At 41.0% G+C, this 24,749-nt stretch overlaps 1 protein-coding gene across 3 annotated transcripts in view; it reads right to left on the bottom strand.

Annotated features, from left to right (window-relative positions):
• The window catches only part of LOC108052228 (laminin subunit alpha-1), a 71,026-nt gene that overhangs the window by 22,201 nt on the left and 24,076 nt on the right, over nucleotides 1–24,749 (bottom strand). For 2 of the 3 annotated variants that reach the window (XM_044460403.1, XM_044460404.1), the window contains exons 3-4: nucleotides 21,470–23,364; nucleotides 20,201–21,012 (exon numbers count right to left, since the gene is read on the bottom strand). In XM_044460403.1, coding sequence (XP_044316338.1) covers nucleotides 20,201–21,012; nucleotides 21,470–23,364 — 2,707 coding nt within the window. Of the gene's footprint in view, nucleotides 1–5,942; nucleotides 6,682–20,200; nucleotides 21,013–21,469; nucleotides 23,365–24,749 lie in introns of those variants that run through there. The other variant, XM_017134577.2, reaches the window with a different exon arrangement.

The following is a 24,749-nucleotide window of genomic DNA, read 5'->3' as shown; positions in this document are numbered from 1 at the left end:
AGGAAAATTAGTTGAAAAGGCAACACAATTTCAAATAAGTGAACAAGTTTTTGTTTTCCTTTGAAATTTGGCGGCTTTCGGTTATTTGATCTTTTTTCTTCTATTCTGAACAAACCCCACTGAAAAAAGAGCAACATTTTTTCATAATTTTTGTTTTCTTTGGTCATCTTCCGCTTTTTGAGGTTTCTTAGTCATTGTCAGAGTCTGGGCTTTTTATTTGTTTTTTGGCTTTGTGTTGCTGTTCATTTTTTGAGAAGCCTCTTGGCTACCTAATTTAAATTTCTCACATTACAATTAAATTTTGAAGAAAACTTGTTCATAAGATTCGACTGTTGGACCGTTTTACGAGTACCTGGGCCGTTTACCTTTCGGCGTAAATTTGAGTGCCATGGCATTCCACATCTGACAGTTTAGTGCCAAATTAATGTAAAATTTTTCAAAAAAATGTCAGAACTCTGTGCGTATATAATTATTTCTCAAATTGGACCTAATTGAATGTGACGGGCGGGCCACGACCAGTTTTTCGAATGGTTCAGGGGTGTCTGTCTCACAGAAAGACTCCAATAATTTCTGACATGGGTTGGTCCTTGGGATCGGAATTTGTGTGTAATACATAAAAAGAAAGTTGGGTATGGCTTAGAAGAATCAAATACAAGTTTTAGAGTGAAAAATGTAAATCAATTTGATTTACTAAGCACTGTGTTTCATTTAGAGATTTTAAGCACTCCCATTTATTTTAAAAAGTAATTATGTTGATTCTAAACAAACCATTTGTTCAACAAATCTTTAAGCTTTGCATGTTTCCATTACATTAATTTTTTTGAAAACAAAGTTAAATAATTTCCATCAATTGGTTAATTAACCGATTACTAAATAAATATATTCAGAAAGATATACTTAATCTTAAACACTGATCATAGCTATTTAAATGATCCAGATATAGATCACAGAACGCATAACAATCGATCAAAGAACGTATTTATCGCTTTAACAATATTAGCCTCATTTCCATGACCTCATTTTAAATTATAGGAAACCTTTCTCCAAGTCACCTGCTGTTTTCGATGCTTATATGAATGTCCTACATCATTTCACAATCAAAGTAGGAAACAGAAATAAACAGGCCCCCAATAGTTTGAGCTCATCAACAATAAACCAAAGGAGCTAATCGCTATCTCACTCTGCTGAAATAAAAATTTTAAACAAAATAAATATTTCATAGGGTTAGTTTATGACTGAACATGAAGTAAATGTGTTTGCTGATCTGGTAGTGTACATTAAGTCATTAACACATTTTCTAATTTACGGAGTGAAAAACGAAATTGAAACGCGATAAACAATTCAATTGCAATTATGCAATAAAGATTGGAAAATCGAATAGCAAAGGAAGCGAAGCCATTTCCATCTGCGAATCAACATGTGGTCATGTCCAGTTGGTAGAGACTGATCAAACGGGTCAGCGGGTGGTTGCTCCAGTGGCAGAGCTCTGGAAAATATTCAAATACTCCATGGCACTTTTCCACTCTCTGTTTGCTTTCTGGAGTCGAAAGATGAAGGCGTTAAATGATGAGTTTCCCCCAGTGGCCTGGCCCGTTGGCGGGTTTTTGTGGTGTGAATTGTGGAGCACTTGGACATGTGCAAAGTGTTCAACAGATTCTTTGAGTGGGTTATATTTAATGAAGATGTGAGTGGCTGGCTGGATGAAAACAAAGTTGCAAACAGGTGAAAATCTTTGTTGATAGTATAATAGTTATAATATTAAACAAAAATGGTTGAAGCTAAGGAAATTCAAAACTCTCTATATGCAGAATATGTTGACTTTATGAAATACGTTTCTTGGTAGTTTAAAATATTTAAAAATATATGGAATTCAAAAAGCCTTCCTAATCAGGTTTTGAATATAAACCTTTTTTTTAGAGAATCTGCCTTCCAAATAAAGACACCCGTTGAATACAACACAGGAGCAAAAGTGTCGATTCGCATTACCAAATTTAGCTAAACAACCAAATCAGGAAAGTGTAGAAATCCGATATTCCGGTCTGCCTCCTCATTCAACCCTTTAGAAAATCAGTCAAGTGTTAAGACAACCCGCCGCCTAATTACGTAGAATTGTCACGTCTAATTAGAACACATACGAAGGAGCCGGCGACACTTTTCAGGCGCTCATTGTCAAGATAAATGCGAAAAAAATACGAAATGTTTAATACTAACAAAGTTGCAGTGGCAATCAACTGGGCCAAACGAGTTTCCACAACACACGTAACTTTAAATTTTTGGCTTAGACCAAGAAAAATTGCCATGCATTTGGCCAGGGGACCGAAACTGGGAGGTAGACAAGCCCAGTAGCTACGCATGCAATGGGGGGAAAAAAGAGAAAAAAAAGGAAAATAGAAATAATGAACCGACATAAGAAATGACTTAATCGCTGGCGGCTTGTTAACCCCAGCCTAAGGCCCGACTCCTGCTATATACGTGGGTCTCTCGGGGGACGGGACATGGTCTTTAAGTAGCTGCACAAATAAAGATTTACGGCAATTTACTTGAAGGCCTCAACCCATGACTGCTAGTCAATAATTTCTGAGGCCCCCGAAACGCGAATCGTTTGCAGATTATATGTCTGAGAGTTGGTCCACCCAGAGGATAGTGGGAATAAAGACAGTTGGGTGACGGGGAAAGGATGTAGGGGACCACCGTCAGCGCCTTTGAGGAATTGCATAATTATAGCATTTTCCGGCCAGCCAGCCAATGACTGCTTCATCCACATTCCTCTTGGCCCGGCCTAGGTTCAGTTCAGGCTAATTTGCTTAGCATTCTCCTTCCCCTAACTTTAACGCAATCGATTGTTTGTTCACAATTTATGGCATACTCTGGGAAAGGGAGTGCTGAAAAGTTTATATTCTCAAAGTATTCAAACTCTTTTAGAGAGACCTATTTAACATTCTCTGTAATCTTTATAAAATAACCATTCCCTTTGTTTAAAAAATAAACATTTGCAAGATAGACAGATAGTTTTCAGTTTCCAATGAAATAAATAAATTATAATATTCTTATATTCAACAATATTGAAAGAATATTAATATTATACAATTTGTTATTGGACGTTGAAACTACTACAATTTACATTTTCACCTACTAATTTACAATATCATGTTTTTTATTGGTAGTTGAGATTAAACTGGAAATAACGAAATATTCAAAAAGTCGTTTTTATATTTATCCAGAGTATTTGGTTTTCATTACGCTAAAGACGTATTTCCATCGTCTTTTTTTTTTTGCCATTTTCTACCCTAAGGCAGCGTTTAAGAGACTTCCACCAGTCCAGACTGAAGAGAAGGCAATATTTGTACATTGTAAATGCATGATATTGATCTTGATTGTTAAGATCGCACACAGCATGATCGGAAAGCTGGCTTTGGTGGAGAAGGAGAGTTGGCAGACTGGCTGGATGGCTAAGTTCGTCTGGTCCAGAGTTCAAGTTGCTTTCATTGTTTAACTTTAACTTTGACTTTGACTTTGTGTCAGTTTATGCCTCTTTCGATTACAATCAGGGATCGTGGCTGCCGCCTCCGAGAGGGTTTCTGTGATTAATCGTGTGTGTCGTGGGCCATGGACTTTTCCCATGGGGAGTAGAAAGTGGCACTCATATGCATATTACGGACTGACCCAGTCAATATGCCACGGCACTTGTGTGCAGCTTGATTGCACTTGTCCCGATTGACTGACCACCAGATGCTTACTTTCAAACTCCCATCTGTCTGGTCGCACTTGAGTGAACAATTGAAAACTGGAAATATAGTGTGCCAAATGCAGTTCTTATAAGATCATCAGCCAGTAGGACAAATACAGTGTGTGTGTGTCAGATAACCCCGACTGTTTGGCAATTAAGATTTATGTGCCTGCCTTAGCTTTTGTGGGAGGTCCGGTCCCCTGATCGATTCGAGTGCGATATGATCAGGGAATTTAAAGCAATCACTTGAAAAGAGACGCGAAGAAAATCGCGATTTATAGCCTTTTAGGCAATACTCCAAACAGAGCTGCCAGCAACCTATATCAAAAAGCAGAAGGGTCAAAAAAGGGTCGAAACCCAAAAGCAACATAGAAAGGAGTCAAAATTGTACAAACTTTTAAAATTGTTATTTGAAAAGATTTTCATTGCGTTCTAATTTTAACTTTCACTTTTAAAGTAAAGACCACAACTGACGAAGTAATGAAATCGGTCCCTTTTTCCGGCTTAGATCGATCTGTCCACAAAAAAGGAGATTGAGATATAGTTAAGAAGAATACGAAATCAACTTAAAAACTTTACCGATTTGAGGCGATATATGTATGTGCATTTTGAGCAAACATAAATGATCATCACCCAACCAACTCATGATCACATTTATGATAGGTTCCCCACTCGGGAATCAAATCACAGGGTACCCAAACTTCGAACTCCCGCAGGCCTTTCTTTATGTTTGGTATGCCAATTTAAGCATTTTTTGTTTGTGGTTTCTCTCTTTGGTTTTTGCTTGATCTTTGATCTACAATTTGAAGCGCCGAACAAGAGTCTTGCAGGGCGGCCGTTAGATCGAACCCGATGCGATCTTTTATTAAGGGAGTAAGAACTTGTTTTTGCTGCGGTTCGGGACTGACTGGGTAGGAAAACAATGGGCAGGCGCCGCCGCTTTCAAGTTCAATGCGATGCGAAACGATGACGACGACGACGACGATCCTCAAGATCGATCGAGGAGCGGGTCTAATTGGGTCAGCCGGTCTCGGGACTCTGAGCCGTTTAATTGGATTACCGCCTTTTGATTATGGATCCCTCTATCGTCCCGGTCAGTCTTTATTTTTGGCAACACGCGCCCAATTCGCTGGGGTTGAGTCACTCATCGTAAATACAACTGGTCGTGCGTTTTGCAATTATACCCTTAGACTCATTTGAATGCGTGGTCGTAGTGGAGGGCTTACCTATGTTTGAAGAGCCGCATTCCACATTTATCATTAAACAAACAGTCACCCGCTGCCTCATTGCATATCTTTGAGTGTGAAGTGTAAGTCGGCTGATGGAAAAACTCATCTTGAGAGGGAAAAGCGTCTTGTAAATGTTATCTTACTGCATGGCAAACAGGGTTTCTAAGACAAAAGGCAACTACTGTAGGATGTTTCCGGGGAAGGGAGAGAGAGAAGAGCAGTTGGAAATAAAGGGGGCCATAATGCCTGGCCCCAGGTTGCAACTCTATTAGCATTCCCAGAACCAGAAACAAGAAAGTCCACGCTGCTCATCCATAAATCTGCTCGCCGCTCTCAGCACTGCATCCCATTAATCATCATGATGTCCCAGTCCAATCATCACTTGCAAGACCAGCGGCTGGGCTACCACCGAATATGTGGACCTCTGGGGCGCGTCAGCTAATGAGTTATGGGTCTTTGTGGCTTTGCGTAATCATTTCGGCTATTAGCGCTCCACTCACTGATTTTGTACTTTTAATTAAGCAGCTTTTATTGCCATCTTCCCCGATGGAGGTGTCTCTTTAGCCTGGCCAGCTAGTTATTAAAAGTAATCTTCTGGTAATTACATATGTAAATCTATAAACGCAGAGGCGTCTAATATAACGAGATGAAGCCTTGGGCAACACTAAATCGAAAACTAAAACTTCAGAGGCAAGGTTGAACGAAAAAATACGAGAATGGCTTTTTGAGAAGCTTTGATTGAAAGGAAGAAAAATACAAAATTTAATCATTTTAAGCAAATCATTAAAATTTAACAATTACAATTAATCTTGTCTTGTTATAAAATGTTTTTAAAACAAGTTTTTAAATCTGTCTGATAAAAGAAGTTTTCTTGTACATCAAATTATAAATGTTATTATTCTAAGAACTTTAAAAGTGTTTTTATTTATTAAAAACTATAATCCACAAAATATTGCAACATAGAAATTATTTTCACTCTTATTCACCTTCTCAGGTATTTTCACATTTTATATATTTTTTATTGGCACAAGAACAAATTCTTTAGAATTATTGTTTGATAAACACCTTTTTTAAATCCACATACACATTCTATAATCAAATAGTGGGCGTGTCACGATCAACCGATATCGCGTCAAGATGGGCGATCATCAAATCAATTTTCTTTCTTTGCATTGCAAATTTCGCGTTATCAACATTGGGAAATCGGCGATGCGATGCACAAATCAACATAATTGCCCCCGACAAAAGGCGAATCGGTGGGTTGGGTGGTTTGGGGTTTCGGTGGGGCAAGAAGTGGACGAGGTGGGGCATCCGACGACTCCAACTTCAGGTGGAGTGAAGCGCCAGTCACGTCGCGTTTACGGCGCGTGCGTCGCAAATCAAGTGCAAAAATAGATCAATCAAGCAATCAATCCGTCCAATCGCTCTCAGCCAACTCCCTGTTTGTTGTTGTTGTCTCGATTTCCCGAACGTGCGGCGCGAACCGGTGGAAATCAATCGAAATTCACGAAAATCAATGTCAACATTTTAGTGCTGAATCGATTTTTCTCCTTTTTGCCATTTCCGCAGAAGTGCACACAACACACAAAATTCGAATAAAATACAAAATACAAAGAAAAGAGTCTTTTCTTTGGGTTTATTTCTGCACTGGTCTTAAACAATTTCCCACACCAGCACGCGTTATACGATCGCGATCGCGGCCGATTTCCATGAATCCAAACGCGCGCGTCGTCCCATTGCAACTGATTCGACTTTTCGAGTTTCCATCGCAACGCCGGGGTTTTTTCTCGGTGCTCGGTTGAGAAACCCGAACAGTCTTCGTGCGCTTTACATTCTCTTCGCCGGGACAGATATACTCCCTTTTAATTCTCTTAGCCATGTATACTCTTTGGCGCTCTGAATCTTTCACCTGTTAAAAGTATTATATTTTAACTTACAAATTATATTAATTACCATTTTTGAACTTTATGATTCACATTATATGACTTTTATATTATTGTTTCTAACATCTTAACTTGTAAAAGATTCAATTTCGCTGGGATACGATCGGATGATATGGAAAAGAAGCTGGGGCTTTGAGCATGTTGCAAGACGCGCAGAATGTTGCTATGGCTCAGCAACTTTTGTTGCAAACAACATCGATTGGTAAATTATTGAGCATTTCGAGCAGTAAACTTTTATGAATTTTATAATTCTTACAGCTTAATAGTGTTTACAATTGATTGATTGATGGATGTCAGAGAAAGGAAACGCTTTACAATTAATAACTATACTATAAACAAACCACAAATATTCTGAGTTTGTCACCAAAATATTTATATTTAGAAATTGCGTAGCCGACTAGTTGAACGAATCAAAAGTTGAACTCCAAAAAAAGTCGCTGCCTAGAAAAAAATAAATTTGATTCCCATTTACTTTGTGGTTTTTCTTTGCAGTATTAATTATATTACACAATATCCTACATTAAACTTGTTTACAAAGGAAGGAAATTTAATTAAGAACCTTTTAATCTTTTATCGTTTGCAAAGTTAAGTCGACGATTTAAGTTTGTAGCCCTACCTTAACCAAAGATGCTTGCGATTGCCGTGGCAGCCTATAATCCGAAGTGATCTAAGCCATATGCCATTCTTTACCTACAAAATATTATGTATCCGACTGCATCCCACAGAATTCCATAAAGTTGCCTCTTTTTCATCTACAGCTGTGTGATGCAATGGAGAAAAGTAAAAGATGAAGAATCTGAAGACGGGGCTGGAAAAACTCTAACAAGAAACCGACTCAAGGAAAACATCTAGCAATTTTTCCATAATCAGCCAGTGAGCTACAAATAGCTTTTGGGTTGTCTGCATATGGGCACCGCACCTTGCTACCAGCAGCAGCTCTGTGACTGTGCCTGCTAAGCGGCTGAGATACTCCAGCAATCCGCACCAGACATGGCCAGACTGGCGGGCAGTGAGATCTGGCCTACGACTGGGCCTTTTACACTTGGTCGAAACAAACATTCCATGTCACAAACGCAGTTATTTATGCGCTTCAGACTGGACGAACGGACAGACAGAATGCCGGCAGTTTGCCTGACATTGTCACATGAACATGTCGCGTTAACCTTTCGTTTCTAGCCAAAGTCAGAGCCAAAAAGCAACTGCAGGGGTCCCGGGCAAATGATGGCCATAAGCTTTATGCATGTGAGATCTAACACACAAAACTTATTATTCCTCTCTATGAACACAACTGTCAATATTTTAATTGCCGCCGCACTGGGCAAAAAATACAAAAAATTTATAGAGGCAAAAAAATATAGCCGGTTCAAGTCCAACTCTTCGGAGTCCACTGCGTGTGTCCGCATTCTGTGTGCAGAGAGCAGCGGGAAAATTCATTTTTCTTTCCTTTCTTCAGCGTCCAGTGCTTCGATCTTCTGCTGGTCGGCTACTTTTTCCAATATAGCAAATCGTCTTGGAAACGTGCCAGGCATTTTAAAAGCAAAACGATCGGATCGCCACGCCAAAGTGGTTCACATGTGGCTCGCTCTTCGGGTTTCGTAACCTTTTTGTCACCAATTAGTTAGGCTTCGTCTAAGTGAGCTATAAAAATGTCAAAAACACAAAATACTGGAAAAATCCGAAAAACTTGCTCTAAATTATGGCCCATAATCGGACGAGTGTCGCATAATGAAAAGCTTGGTATTAACATTTCAGTGATTTCTTTTCCGTTGAATTGCTGCGGACAAGGCAGAAAACTTAATTAGGCACCCATGCTGGAAATTACGTATGCATGGGACCCCACAGTCTCTAGCTGCATTGTTAGGGTGTGTTTTCATCGAATCCAGAAGTTGTTCGGGCGGGGGAGTTGATCTGGAACGAGATCGAGGTCTGGTCTACATAACAACACGTGCCGAAGTGCAGCCGAAAATAAAGCACTTTGTTGATCTTATCGCCAGACGACCAAAGTTACAATTAAAACAATTAAAGTACAAAAGAAATGCTTATAAATAGCAACAAGTATTTCTGAAATCATTGCCACTGCCTTGGGGTAAAGTTAAAAACAAGGTCAAATGGTTGGATTCGGGAAAGTGCACAATAAACAATAATCTTTTTTCTTTGTTTGTGATTGCTTAACTACTTAAAGTTTACTTTTTAAATTGCTTTTAAAATGATCAATTAAAATTCAAATATTTTAAAAATTCAGAGTCTATAACGCTATGTTCCAATTCAACAATTCCTAAAACCATCTTTCACAACATTGTCATTATTTCTTTTTAGCCAAAGAGCAATCCGATCCCATTTGGTCTTAAGGCTAACTAGAAAATCACTTAAGAGATTTTACGCCAGAAATGTCAAAGTCAAGCCCAGTAAAATTCCAAATAAAATCTGACATACTCGCAGACCCAGACCCCTACGTATATCTCATAAACCTCTAACTGCAAGGTAACAAAGAGTAAATGCAAAGATTTAAATCAGCCGCAGATTTGTTGCGGTTCCGCGAGCAGAGTGAAAGAAAAAGGCTATAAAAAAAAAAAAAGGGGAAAATGAAAAACATAGAAAATATACTTTGGTCGCAAACAGGAAATCCTACACACAGGCTTCTAAGCTGTGGAGCAAATTATCAAAACGCCAACATCTTTTTGACAAACTGCGAACCGAACCCCATCCTTTCCCGTCCATCTCCCAAATTCCCCTTGGTGGTCCCGACAAACACACATTTCTCATTTCTCATTGCTTATTGGAGAAGAACGGACGCGAGTCGCGCTTAAAACAACTTTTCTCTGATTTGTTGCGATCGCAATCGGTTATGGAGTTTGGAATACGTTCCAGTTACTCCTGCTCTCCAGGAGAACTCTCGAGGTCTATTACATGGCTCGTTTGGGAGATCGGTTTGACGATTGACGTGCCTTACCGTAATTTTTCATGCAATGATCTTTTCCTTTACGGAGTCCTCGTCCCCGACTCGCTTGGTCGTCATTCAACGCATCGTTGACCTATTGAACCATAATGCCGGAGTCGTTCCACTGCACATGTGCCGCAAAAGGATCGGATCGGATTGGATGGGATTGGAGGAGTTGGGGACCGGCTCTTGGTGCAAGGTCTCCCAACCCTTTCTCCTTCTTCCCCAGTCACGTTTCGCCGCTTGGCCAAACTTTGGAACCTGTTCCCGCCGCTACTTTTCTCGCATGAATCATTATTTGTTGTGCTAAGTCCAAGATAGAGTGCCAGGGGAGGGGGCGAGGCCCGGAAGGTTCCTTGGCCACGGACAGCTGCAAGTTTGGCCAGCTGAGTGCCGCTGGGTGCAGTCGAGGCCTCCTCGTTTGCGATCATTTGTGATTGATACTATTTATTGCTTGTTTTGGCTTCGGCCTGTCCAGGAAGATACGCCGCTACGCATGGCTTTCACCAGGGCTGTCGGGAGTTGTTCAAAAATAACATTTGGGTGTGGTGCCCGCTTAAAATACCCATAATGACTATTAAAGTTAATGTTTAGAACCCATTAATAATGTAAATACAATATAAAACTTGGAGATGCTTCTTAAAAAACCACACACAATATTTTACTGAATAAAGTGAAGGGATTTTTACAACATTTCATTTTTATACCATAAATAAAAAAACCTGAGTAAACTTTGTTTTTAATGTCCTGAGTATTATTGGACAGCCCTGTTGTTAACTTGCATCTCCTTTTATTTTTATATACCCCAACTTCTAATCCCTCCTTTTTCCTCTGACTTTCCATTCGATATGAACGCAACGCGCCTGCTGATGAAAGAATTTCACCAGGGGCTCTAGAAGTTTTTCAATTTCTAACTCCGAGGTTGTTCGCCCTTAGGATATCTCTTTGTTCGGTGTTAGCTGGCCTCGTCCAGGCACTTTTATAGATTACACCCGGGCATACATCCACCATGTTTATCTGTGGACACGTATCCGCGTATCCGGCGTGGAGCGTGCGAAAAAGTGGGCGTCCTCGGGTTAGCGCAATCTTCGACCTTTTGATCTTGTTTCCACAGCCAGCTTTTTATGCTTTTTTCCTCGTTGGCCAATGTGTTTTTCGGCCAGGGGCAAGTCTTTGGTGGCTGCAACTGTTGCATCGCCGCCGTTGCAACTGTTGCAACTTCCTTTGCGTGTCAAGTGCAAATGCATTAAATTTTGACGTTGGCCAAATGTTGGCTTTGCTTGTTGCGGTTCGCTTCTTTTTTTGGTGCGACGGCAGCTGTCGTCTTGATTTTAATTGATTTTTTAGCGAATTGCTGAAATTGGCGGCAAAATCGTTGTTTTAAGTAGTGAGAGAACGTGTTGCTATGAGGCGAAAGTTTCTTGTAGTCAGGACCTGAATAAATTATTGGCTAAAAATATGTGGTTGGGTGAGATGAGTAACAGAATATAAATCTTTTTTCTTTAATTTATTTTCATCTTTAATAGGCTAAAATGTTGCATTAGTTTAATTTGTAAATAAAATATACAAACACCCCTTCATTAAAAAATATGAGCTTTTAAGTTTGAAAAACATAAAACAAATATAAATGTTGTAAAAACCAACATGTACATTTAAATGCCATTAATGTAATCGTTTTTAAAATTGTGTACTTAAATTACCCAAAACTGACAACTGTTGAACATGAAACATACAAAACTCCTTTGCTGGCTTTATCTGTATCCATTACCATCTAGTAACAATATTCCGCCCAAACGGCTACGAATTTATGGCGCCTGTCATCATTGAAATTAGCAATTTTGTTTAATTGCAATTTACTTTTATTGAGCAAACAACAATTTCCGTTGGCGATGCCAACTGCAAATGGATTGCTTGACGATCTCCGCCGTTTGCCTTGTTAATTGCACTTGTGATTTACGTTTTCGAGTGTCAACACACGCAACGAGGCGGTTGGCGATGAGGAGTAGGATGATGGCCAAACTCCACTAGAGGATCGAGGGAGGCGAACTATTTACATGGCCGGATTGATTAAACGCCTCGAATTGACTTCAGTTTGCGTGCAGCCAGAAAGATGAGTCCACTCGTACGGTGAGAAATGGTGATTGATTGAACGCATCGGGGGGAAAGTCCAAGAAACGCCCACAAAAAAAAAAAAAAAGAGAAAGAAACAACCGATGCTCTGGGCCAAAATGCAATCACTATCTAAATGCATTTGACATGTCTTGGTGATCAACGGAGAACCGTCTTCGGGCGGACATATAAAACTAATGGCACAGCAAAACTTTCAGCTCTCCAGAGTTGTGTACTAAAAGTAACTACTTCAGTATACGATTTTACGATTCTTTAATGTGCTTAGCATGCGTTGAAAGCATTCTAATAACCGTAAAATAGTAACTCAACATCTACATGACTGTTTTGCTTTTGTGGATGACTCAAGCTTTTTCAATGGGATTCACTATTTAATCAAACAATAAATGAATTCTAACGGGCACGTTTGTAATTACTTATCTGGATGTAAATATTAGTTATCATTAAACAGGTTTCACAACAAATAGCATATATTTCATTCTTGTATTTTTTTGGGATGCATATAAAGTAAGTGAGAAATAACCCCAGTACTTAAGCCCAAAAACAAGTTTACAAATCAAATCTCTTATAACTCTTGGCCGTGAAAGCACCGACAAGAATAAAGAAAAAAGCTGTCACCTGAGCTGACATTAATTGCCTGGCATGATATATTTTTCTGGGACCACACGAAGATCTGCAAGAGACTTTGGGGATATGACAGCCGACCACAAGATCTGCATTGTGTGCCGCTGCAACAATGTGTCCAACTGCTCCGGACCCCAAGTATCTCCACCTTTCTTCTCTGGCCGTGTCATAAGAAATGTTGGCAACTTTATCAGGAGCACAATTTAAATGTCAAGTTGATGACGTGTCGTGTCTGTTTGTCTCCAGGAGATTGGTGTTGTCGCTGTGTCTCTGGATCTCAATCTGAGTCTGGGATGTAGATGTTGTTGTGGCTTTTTCATACCCAGATGATTTTAACAGCAGCTGGCACACAAAATCTCAACCGCCAAACGGAAGTGCAGCAGTCTAAACAAATTCAAGTGAAACCGCAACTGCGGGATGTGTGCTAATCGTCCAGAGCATGAAACACGATCAAAACGCATTGCACTCTTAATGATGAATGTTCTGAGGGGAACTGGGATAAAGGGGATAATTGCATCAGGCAAATACTTCATTTTGACTTGTAAGGTTCTAGCATTTGTAATTCTCTTTAGCTGGCTATTTAGAGTCGCGATTTAATTGAATCCATGTTCAGTAAAGCATTGCTATAAATATATATTTTTAATTCTTAAATGATTTACTAATTTATATTGCTCAAAACCATTTTAAAAACATTTTTTTAAAATGTTACAAAGTAATTAATAAATTATTATATGGCAATGAGTTTTTGAGTAATCATAAGTAAGTCATTTATTACTTTCTTATTAACTTGGATGTGCTCAGCTATTTTTATTATTTCTAAAAATTAACAAAAATTTAATTTAACTAACAAGAACTAAATGGATTTAAAGTAACTATACAATTTTTTTTTTAAAGTATGTACAATTCTAGGCTTGCACATATTCTTTGGGCACACCTTTTAATGCTTGACCATTAAATAAAATAATGTTAGTAATAATTATAATTAGTTTCTCCCCAACACCATTCATATTTTCTGTATACAGAACCAAACTTTTCTACCAACTATTAATGATTCACAGATCCATCATCTCACACTTCGCCGCGCACAAATTCAAGCGGAGAAAAGGGGCCACAGCCATTGCTCGTTAGTTGCACACCTCGTTCAATGGGTTTATGCAAAAGGGTCGAACGGAGTCTCCAGGGTAACAAGATCATTAACGTGCCACATGCCGCTCGCTGACGGTCAAAATTCAAAGCCGCCACAGTAGCCACGGCGGCAACATCATCAGCAGCACCAACAACAGCAGCACCATCTGCCGTTTCCATAAATAAAAAAGGAATCTCGCCTGTCTTCTGCCCTGGGATTCAGTTGGCGGCAGGAATTATGACTGGGGTTGAGGAAAACATTAGCAGCAGGTTGGGGACTCTGGAGGAAAGCCGAAAAAGCGAGCGGATAGTGTGGCGCTTTTTTTACATATACATATATATTTGCAACTACGGCGGATCCGCGGCTTTTTGTTGTGCACCGCCTCGGGAGGTTAGTCACACATGCGCGGTGATAATTCAACGGCCGCAGCAACATTAAATCGTAGCAGTAGCAGGCACCGCCAGCAACATGTTGCCGGTGTGTCTTGTTAGTTGTGAGTGCAGCGCAGAAATCGTGACAAAATGATGCCATTGTTAGGCGCAAATGAAGAAAATGCCATTGTGGAAAAGTCGCTGAGCGGAAAAAAAACAATTGCCGTGCCTTGTTGTTGCTGCTGTTGTTGCTGCCGTGAAAATGCCTGGCGCACGTTTTGTAATCAATCAATGTGCTGTTAGAAGCCACAAACCAAAAGCAAGACCAAAATATTTTCTTGCCATGTCTTTGGGCAACACAGCGAAGAGTCCAACGAGTTGTCATTTAGATTAGAGAAGGTTCCTCACACACATACTAGAGCCGGAGAAAGTATTGCGAATTTTGTTGATCTGACAAGGAAAGTTTGTCTGAAAGTAAGGGGCATAACATACTAAAGATACGGTTGGCGGGAAGCACAGGAGATATCATCGTGTGGGCATGAAATGTGCTAACAAGATTCCGGGATACAGAAATACATGAAAAGGCAGAAAAAACTGTTGACTTTCCTTAGAGTTATACATTTTTTAATTGATGATTATGATAATCTCTATTAAAGACAAATATGTAATATGTAATACAATATCAGAACATTATTTGATTACTAGCAAGTCCAACATGTTGTTCGACTTTTCCTATTCGATTTACTACCATTGATTTCAGCACATAAATCTAATTAAACTAATTAGTTTTCTTAGTAAGATGTTTTAAACGGTTTGATTTTACAGAACACCCCATTCACTTTCATCAACTGTAAATAGCTTATTAAGTAGACTAAGAAAAAACCTATTTAAAATATGGGTTCAATATCATGTTTCTTCTACATGTTTTTCCAAAATATTTATGCCCTGAGAAAGTTGTGCCTCCCAGGAGCCGTCACTCAAAGCACTTTGTTGTCGATGGCACACAATTCTTCACCCTCAAATGGGATTTCCGTCTAGCAGAACATTTGCATCTCCTTGAGAGTTTTCGGTTTACAAGCAGCTAAAAGTCACACCGAAAACCAAACTCACCTGCCCAAAGAGTTCTATTTATACAGTGATCGCACCTGCGCTTCTCACTTCCTTAATTCCCGAGTGTTAATAAACAGTCAGTGAACTGAGTTTGGCGATGGCAGGGAGTTGAGTTCTTTTGATTTCCATTCAGAAAATGTGGCAGCCATAAAGTATGAATCTATTGGACGGCGAACGCAATTTGATTTCCATGAATGGAGTGCAATTCAACTTGTGTTGATTTTACGAGAATTGAATACCCTTCTCCTCCTCCACGCAGGCTAATTTTATAGCCAACTAATTTTTATGAACCGCCAAGACAGAGACTCAGTCCACGAGTTTCCCAGTCTCTGGCTGACCCTAATGAACTGACATGGGGCGACTTCCACAGCGACTCCAGTCCAGTATCGTGGTGCGGCGCTTGCTCATCCGCGGGGTGCCGGGATTGGATTTCCCCTCAAACCCCCCAAACCATCCAAGTCCCCGAGTTGCAATCTCAACCGAAAATATATGTTGCAATGCCCAGAGACTTGAAAACTTTATTGACTGGAAATAATTTATTAATTATTGTATGCGCCTGACTTGGGTTTCATTCAAGTCGCTGCGTGTGCACGTATATTTTCGAGAATATTATTTTCTAATTAAAGCTTTGAAGATTATTAATAATGGCTTTTCATTTGGGTGGCATTTTGAAGCTGATTGTGGGGCTTTGGTTTTGCAATAGCTAGAAAGACTGATTAGTGGCTTTAATAATTATCAATTGCTTACTCCAGTGGCAGCAAATGATGCGAAGTGTTAAATGACAAAATGAGATTTGATGTTAATGCATATTGATGGTGTTTATGAGAGGAAACGGTTTATGGTTATTTGTTTACTAACTGATATAGTCAGTTGATAAAGTAGTCATAATAATAGAAATAATTAAATTCTCAACATAAATTTTAACATACAGAGCTGTGTTTTATCCTAAAAGTCTTTTAGAGCCATTTGAGCCGAAGGTAAGCATCTAATCTAAGCAACATAAGGCCTTTCTAAATCTGCTACCCACACGAGGTGGCTAAAATGAAAACGTTGCATGCAGTATCCCCAAAAATAGGACGAAATTCCCTCTCGAACATATGGCTGGTTGGCAATAAATCTCAGCCTTTGTCTTGCCCAATTCCAGCTCGGAGCTGGGCTACATAGATTTGCACTCGAAAAGTTAGCGGCGCATGCGCGACGAAGAACATTTGTAAGAGCAATTAAAATCACACCACGACCAAAAAGGAGAAGCAGACGACGACATGGACGCTGGCGATAGCGAAACATGGCAACCAAGCAACTAGATATAGATACAACGTGGGACGACGAGGGGCTGCGGAGGGGCACACCAGAGACAGGCCTTCGATTGGAGCGAAAGTCTGGGCCATAAATAAGAAAATCAAAATGCCAAACTTCTGGCTTCCCCTTCGCGGCGAAAAGTGTTTTCGATAATGACCCGGTTACAGTTTGAAAGACTCTGTGGTGATTATTATACCATTTCAGAGAGTTAGTTAGTTGATTTTAATACAATCAGTAACGAAAAAAAAATCATGTTCTTTTCATATGTAGTTTTCTATGTGCTTGTTTGTGAAGGATTTTCTCAGTTTTGAAATTAAATTAAGTGTATTTCCGGTATGAGCAAAAGGCTCAAGTGAATATATTTTACAATGGTTTAAGAAGGTTTTGTCGCATCATTATTCATTATTCCCATTTTTAATTGCGGTATATAAATTAAAATAAAAAAAGATTTTAAATTTTTTCACTGGGAAATATAGCTTTTTTGCATTCTTTTACAAAAAAGATTCGCTACCAATTGTGTAAATAAAATTTGCAATATCATTACATCGTTTGCGATATCATCATAACATTTGCCTATCATCTCTTTTTTTTATTAAATACAAATATTGGGTATCACCTAGTCGAAATCCCTTGAGCTGTTTACCATTCAAAGTAATAAATTCCTATGTTGGTTGGTTTTGCATTGGCAATTGTAAACAAATTGTCATTCGACAATTACATTTGTGTTGGCCACATTCATTAGTGTCAATGTTTTTGGCTTTGCATGCTTCCGTTACCGTTACACAGACGATTTATGTCACATTTGTTTGGCCATGGTTGGAAGTTATTTGAAATTTATTGCCTCCGAGGATCGAATCCTCTTGCTCCATTTCGAATGATGCGTTGACAGACTGACGGATAAATGCAACAGCAGCCAGTGGTTGTTGCTCCATTTTGTCCATTTAGACGCTTCTTGATTACCTTGGACAGTCCGTCTGCCGTCTGTCCAACTAGTCGTGGCTCGACTTGTCTATAAAGATGCTTTTTTCATGGCAATTTTTCAGTCACATCGCTGTGCAGCTTGGTGAAAAAGATACTGTGCCACTTACAATTTTTTCTTTTCGGCGAGCATAATTTTGTAATTGTCCGGCCTAGTTGGCAACTGAGTCGTTTTACATTTGCACATGTGCTAATATTAACTTTCGTTGCAGACTGAATGAGATAAATATAGTCAAGAAAAGATTTACTACAAGATTTCATTACTTTTTCTTGAAATTTAAAAGGCTCACTTAACTTTTAAAGTAATTCACAATATATTTTTGCAGACTAAATAAGCAAATAATAATGAAGGCATTAAAAGGAGAAATATTCAGTTTTCAGACTAATTAAGATAAACGTATTATAAAGAGATTTTTAACATGACTTCATTACTTTTCCAGGAAGTATTTAGAGCTCAGCTCTAATTTTTCAAAGTCATTTTGATTATCCTCTTCAACTCCTTTTAAGGCACCGCCAATGCCAAAACAAAATTTGCTCTCAAATCGTATAACTTCATTTGGTTCGGATTGCTTCGACGCCCCCAACCACGAAAAGCGAATGACCAAACCCATCGAAACCACAACAAACGCAACCGCATCCACGAAATGCAATTAATTGTCAAGTTATTTAACACAAATATTTGAAATTGTTTCGCTAATCAGTTGGCTAAAACGGAAAAGGGGCAAAGTCAAAGTGGCCACGATTTTTGTTGGCCATTTTTTCGAGTTGGATTTTTTCGGGGTCCGCCTGAGAAGTCAGTCGGCGGCCCGAGCATTCCGATGTCCATAAAAATGTCAACGCAGCAACAACAGCAAATGCACAAGAGCCTCAGACTAATGAAAATATGCCGCTCGGCTGGAATTGCCAAAGTGGCTGGCTCGGCTTGGATTGGATTGGCTTGGCTTGGCTTGGGTTTGGTCTTAAAACTGGACACCAGCATGGCTCCATGCAGTCTGTGCCGGAGTCTGTGGTCAACACAAAAGTGTGTCTGCTTGTACACTCTGCTGCTGCTGCTGCTGCTGCTGCTTGGTGAGCGGCAAATGGAACTGATTACAAAATATGACCAGCGGCTAAATGTATCTCGCAGTTTGCTGCTTAATTTCTTAGATAGCTGCGCAATTTTATGCGTGGGTTATAAATTCCCAGCAAGCTCAAGTCCAAACGCACGTGCTACTGTTGGTTGCATGTGGCGTTTCTGTCTTGGCAAACGCCCAACTGCCTGTCCAAGACGGCATGCAAATGTGGAATTATTGTTAGGTGCGTTTGCTTAAAGTTTACTTAACAATAAACCCAAAGGTTTAAGGTTTATTCTTTTACTTCACCTTATAGGCGTCGAGTTTGGTTTTAGAATTGGAAACTTTTATTACCAGTACCTGTGAGTGTTTTACTCGTTGCCTGTCAACTTTAGACTTTGAATAACTTTGAAGAAAGCCCCTCAAAAAACTCTTTATTAACAAAGTAATACACTTTTGTCCTGAAATAAATCTGGCCGCAAAAAGTTGGCGCTTTAAGCGCTTTAAGAAAGTAATCCTCAATGTTGAAAAAGCTAATGTCAAGGGCAACTCTTGCTGCTTGCTTTTTATAAGATATTTCCCAAACATTTTTTAAGCAACATTTGTATGTAAGAAACCTTATTGTTTAGGTAATATAAGAGGTTGTATCTCTAGTCAATACAATACAACTTTGTACAACAATTTTCCCCATAAAAACAACTACTTTAAAGAAGCTTAAATATTCCTAAAAATAGATAGTTAAACCCAATGCTTGGCCAAAAAAAAACCCAGGAGCGAATCCTAAAAGCCATAAATACGTTGAATGACTTCGGACAGATGAAAACCGCAACAGTGGTGCAAAGTTAAAAAATTGTGTATAGCCAAAGGGGCAATTTATCCAAAAGCACGAAGAGATGACAGACAAACAATTAGAAAACTGAGAAACGAGATGAAAAACCGCAAAGAGTCTCGTTTACAAAAGTAAATATAAATAAAAAGAAAAGGCATTCAGGGTGTTATGCAATCCGAGTTCTTGTTCAAGTACAACTCAATAAACACACCAGGCCATCTTCTTGGCAGCCGCTTTTGGTTTTCATCACAAACCAAGAGGTTATTTGAGACGGGTTTTTGCCCATTGTCCAGTCTGTAAATGGTGTTAAAAAAGATAGAAAAACCAACTTCAAGGAGAACCGGATAACAAAAATATCCCATTACAATAGATTGTATGTAATGCATTTTGTATGATGAATGAGTTGAATTTGAAGCGCTGATGGCCTGAAGTAAAATTGTAATTTGGGGCCTAATGTTTGAGTTGTCTGAGGCAAGATAATTGATAATTAATAACTATAACAAAGAAGTGTCTAAAGATTATTTGTAATACCTCAAACGATCTTATATTTTAGTACCCTCACGGCCCCTAAAAACCAGATGCACATCCCACCCAGAACTTGACTGATTTGTGCATTAAGCGCTTTGAATTGGGGTCAATGAAGAGCATCAGAAACGCTTCACTTAGCGGCGCAAAGTAGAACACCAATTTAATTATGTTTTCCGAGTTATTGATGGACTACTACTCGGCCCACCTCTGCCACATCTGTTTTTCATAGGTGCACTCGATCTATCAGTGAGTGAACTCATTTCGAGGAATTTCTTTGTTCTTAGACGCTACGCTTTGAGCTGTAATCTGGGGTACTTACCCTCGCAGGCCACCGTGGAGTCGCCGCTGGGATCCTCGTTCTCTGCAACCAATTCCCAGTCGTCGTCATCGTCATCATCAGAGTTTGGACGCAAGTCAGCTAGGTCATCTAAGCGATTGACCACAGCATTCATGCCGAAGTAACCATCCTGGCACTCGTGGCACTTGGCTCCCATCACGCCCTCCTTGCAACGGCATTGTCCCGTGCGGGGATCACACCTGTCCGGGATTAGGGAGCCCAGGGGATCGCAACTGCAGGAGGGGCAGCGCAACTCCACGTTGGCGAAGCCCACATCGCACTCGTCGCACTTCTGTCCGGCGTATCGTGGTTTACACAGGCACTGGCCATCGGTGCTGTCGCAAAGCCCACTTTCCGATCCTTCCGGATGGCAGTGGCAGGGATCACAGCCGACGGCCGGATCGCCCCAGTAGCCCAGTTTGCAGCGCTCGCAGTGCCAGCCCTCGGTGTTGCCGCGACAGGTGATGCACTCGCCGGTGGTCACGTTGCAAGGTCCTCCGGCGCAGTCGCAGCGTTGGCAGCTGCTCCCCAGCTGGCGTGGATTCCCGAAGTAGCCATCGTCGCAAACCTGGCAATGATCACCAGTATATCCCTCCGGGCACTGTGTGCAAATGTATTCCGCGTGCTCGATGAGCTCAAACTGCGGGTTAAGGTCCATGTAATTATAGCTCTTCAGTTGGCAGCTGGGTGAGAAGTTGTTGGAGTCATCGGACAAGGGACAGGCGCACCGCTTGCAGTCGTGGGGCGTTCCCTGCAGGGGATTCCCGTAATAACCCAACTGGCAACGCTCGCAACTAAAAGAAAAGTATTTTTGAATATTAACAGATTTGTTTCTTCGATGAAGGGTGTGTGCCCTGGCTAGGCGTGGTGGGTTAGCAAAGACACAAACTATTGCATGGGTTTGTGACTTTAAAAACTGTGGATGGCATTGTGTGGAATGTAAATCTATTCAATTTTTGGGTTTGTGTCTAGACTACAATAAAGAATGGACAACAAATAATAGTTCTTTAATTGAAGATTATAGCTATCAAAAATGCAAATTTAAAATAAAATTACGTGAATTTAATCAATAGGAAATATGGATGCTTGCAAGTTATTTAATTATTTGAAAATTGCTGACTTGATTCAACAATTGTTTCAATAATTGTTTTTATATTTATTAAATAAAGTTAGTGGAATAGCTAGTATTAATATTGAAGCATGGTATTATAAATACTAATGTTGAAGATATTCAAAAATATTCCTACTCACCGATCTCCGAAGGTGTTGTGCATACAGTCGCCGCAATTTCCGCTCTGCAGATCACAGGAATTCGAGTGTCCGTTGCAGGGACAAGGGATGCACTTGCTCAAGACCTGGTGGTCCGAGGTGTTCTCGTAGATTCGCTTGTAGCCAAAGGCGCAGCCCTCGCAGGAGAGACCTGTATAGCCGGCTGGGCAGAGGCATTGCTCCACTTGGCTGGAGGACTTCCCGCCCAACTCCACGCCACCCGAATAGATAACAGCCCGCTCCAGCGAGGTTTCCACCTGGTCGGTGTGGAAGGCAGCTCTGATAAGGACAGCATCGAGTGAAACCAGAACAGAGAGGAATTGCGATCGAGTCACGGATTCGCCGTGATAGTCACCGCCCTCTGTGCGTCTGAGTCGCGTTTTTATATCCTTCACAGCAGGTGGCACATGATACCAGCCCTCTTCAGTGAGGGTTACGTTCAAGCTGATCCCCAATCCCTCCAGGGATTCATCGGCAAAGGCTATCTTCAGGCCGTTTTTCCCGAACAGGATGACATTGGGTCCCGTGGTGGGCTTTCCCGAGGTGTCGCCCCTCATCACCACCCACGACAAGAGCAGTTGCAGCCTCGCTCCATAGCTGGTCAAACGGTTTCCCAAGTAGCCCAATGGAGCCTGCCAATAGATGGCCTCCACTTCATCCAGTTCGTTTGCAAAGATCAATCGGTTCTCCTCGGCATCGACGGGTATTGAAATGGGTTTTACTCTCTGTATATCGGTTAACTTCCAATCGTTAAGGGTCTCGAAGGCCAAAGTCTGTAGCTTGGCACTGTGACAAGTTTGTGAGACACCCGAGCACCAGCAGCTGGTGCAACCCTCTCTATTCTCTTCGTTCAGATCATAATATCCCGGTGCGCACTCGGAGCAGGTCCTTCCATCCACATTGAGCTTGCATCGACATGTTCCCGAGCAGGATCCCTCGGAGGGCAGGCTTCCCCTTTCGTCGCACTCGCAACGCTTGCACTCGTCTCCATAGTAGCCCGGAGCACACTCCTCACAGTTTCTGCCCTGGAATCCCTCCAGGCAATCACAGCTTCCTCCATCCGGTTGGCAGTTTCCCGTGGAGCGGACAGGATTACAGGAGCAGGGCAGACAGGGATCGGTCAGTGGTGCATCCAGCTCCCTGTAGAAACCACTCTCGCAGAACTCGCACTCATTGCCGGCCGTGTGATTCGAGCAGCTCTGGCAGATGCCCTTGTCCAGGAAGGAGTCATAGGAGCAGCTCTCCGCATGACCATAGCACTGGCAGATTTCACACTCTCCTCCGTCCGATCGATAAGGCCGATCCTGGAAGAGCGGGCAGCACTGCTCGCACTGACCACCGCATGTATTGTGCTGGCAGATGCACTGCAGCAGGGGCTCTCCCGGCGAATCTTGGGAGCGATTTGCATGGCCATGGCAATCCAGGCGGGCACTGACTTTCAACTGGGACAGAGAGTAGAAGCTGTGCTTTTCTAGCGATTGGGAGTCCAGAAGCCAGTCCAAACTGTTGTCTAAATTGGCAGTGGAATGCATGCCCTGCAGACGAATCCTGATATACCGCGTCGTTATGAACTGCATTAGCTCTGGACTCTGGTCCGTGGCTCCGGGTCGATTCTTCAGCAGCGACGCATGCAACACGCCGTTCTCCAGAGGACCTGGCTTGGAAAACTGAGTGGAGCAGATGACCTCGGTGTCGTTCTGGAACAGGTATTTGCCATTCTGTCCGGACAGGCTCCATCGTCGCTGGCAGTCCGCATCGCTCAGGCCAAAGTACTGCCACGCCTCAAAGTTAATGCCATCCAGGGACTTTTCGAGGATCCAAGAGGCTGGTCGAGGCGAGTTGGCCGATTTTAACCACACGGAGAAGATTTGATAGGTCTGTAAAACGGAAAACGATAGATGTTGTTGAATTACTACAGATTATATTTTGGGTGTTAGATAAATTTGTGTTTAAATAAACATTAGCATGAACATTAATAATAATGGTAAAACTTTATATGAGATCAGTCTTTATTGCCAGATTTTTGTGTAAAACGGCATTTAAAAATCGTTTTTAAATGAATTAACCACTTGGCCTACAATATTATTAACTTCAGAAATAAGGAATGATGTTTAAAGCATAATTATGTTTAAGGATCTGAACTAGGCAGAATCCCGAATGACTTTAAGAGATTTCTTTATTGACTTTCTGGTCAACCACTTAATTAATTTATTTAAATTTCCGTGAGGTACGGATTTTCCCACCATAAAAATAACTGCCATCACACCTCAGCCGTTCGGTTTTATAGCCAATGGGCAAATGAGCAATAAATAATGTACGCACCCAAATGTCAGTGTTTCTGTCGCCAACTGATGTTTCTATCCAGTCGCAGGCATATATCTTTGCATCAGTGACTACCAACAAACTGCGTCCATATCTCCGCTAATGCCGCATGGTATTGGCAAAATCTTTTAACCCAACATTGCCATCGCCGCGTCATAAATTTACCGAACTGTCAACCAACCGCAGACGCAGGCCGACCCTCCAAAACTGCCGCCCAACTCTGTGGCTCTCTTTTAACGTGGCCGGCAGCAACAGCTGACAAACGATATTTTGGGAAATTGTTAAGAAAAAATGAAGAAAAAAAAAACCAAATATAAATGCCAAAAACGTCGCGTGTTCGAGACGCTGAAAATGTTGCGCCTATCGAAGATCAGTGGCCAAAAAAGCCACACAAAATCCAAGGCAGACCAAAATGAGAAATCAATAAAAGGCATGCAATTGAATTTTCCGACGGGCGACTTGTGGCGAAGGTGTGGCCAGGTGTATAATTGATTACGACGCATTGACTTAGAGCGGCCACATGGCGCCATCTAACCAGATATGTGACTAGTATTATTTCTTATATTTTTTCCTTCAACTTTTCGCTAGTCATCGCGAGGCCAAAGCAAATCCTCAGCTCAGAAAACGATATCTGAGAGCAATCGCTGTAGCGCCCACTCAAAAACAACTCTATCAAATTTCAAAGCCACTTGTTTACCCACAACTCACTAAGTAGCTAATGGCATCAGCAGCACACACATTTTCCACGATTTTCCAATGCTGATAAAATGCAAAAATACAAGAAGTCAAATGCCAGCGAGAGTGGAAAGAGGTGTGCGCCTGCGTGCGTTCTCCTTATTGAATGCCGACTGTATTCGATTACAGCAACAACAGTGTCAGTCAAGCCGATAAGATTAACAAAATAAATAAGTGAAAGAGACCGGCGAAAATAAGAAGAGAA

The sequence above is a fragment of the Drosophila rhopaloa genome, unplaced genomic scaffold (assembly GCF_018152115.1).
Source record: "Drosophila rhopaloa isolate 14029-0021.01 unplaced genomic scaffold, ASM1815211v1 contig_2, whole genome shotgun sequence".
Lineage (NCBI taxonomy): Eukaryota > Metazoa > Arthropoda > Insecta > Diptera > Drosophilidae > Drosophila > Drosophila rhopaloa.
Note: the sequence above shows the minus strand (reverse complement) of the source record. Positions and strands in the feature narration are given on the sequence as shown.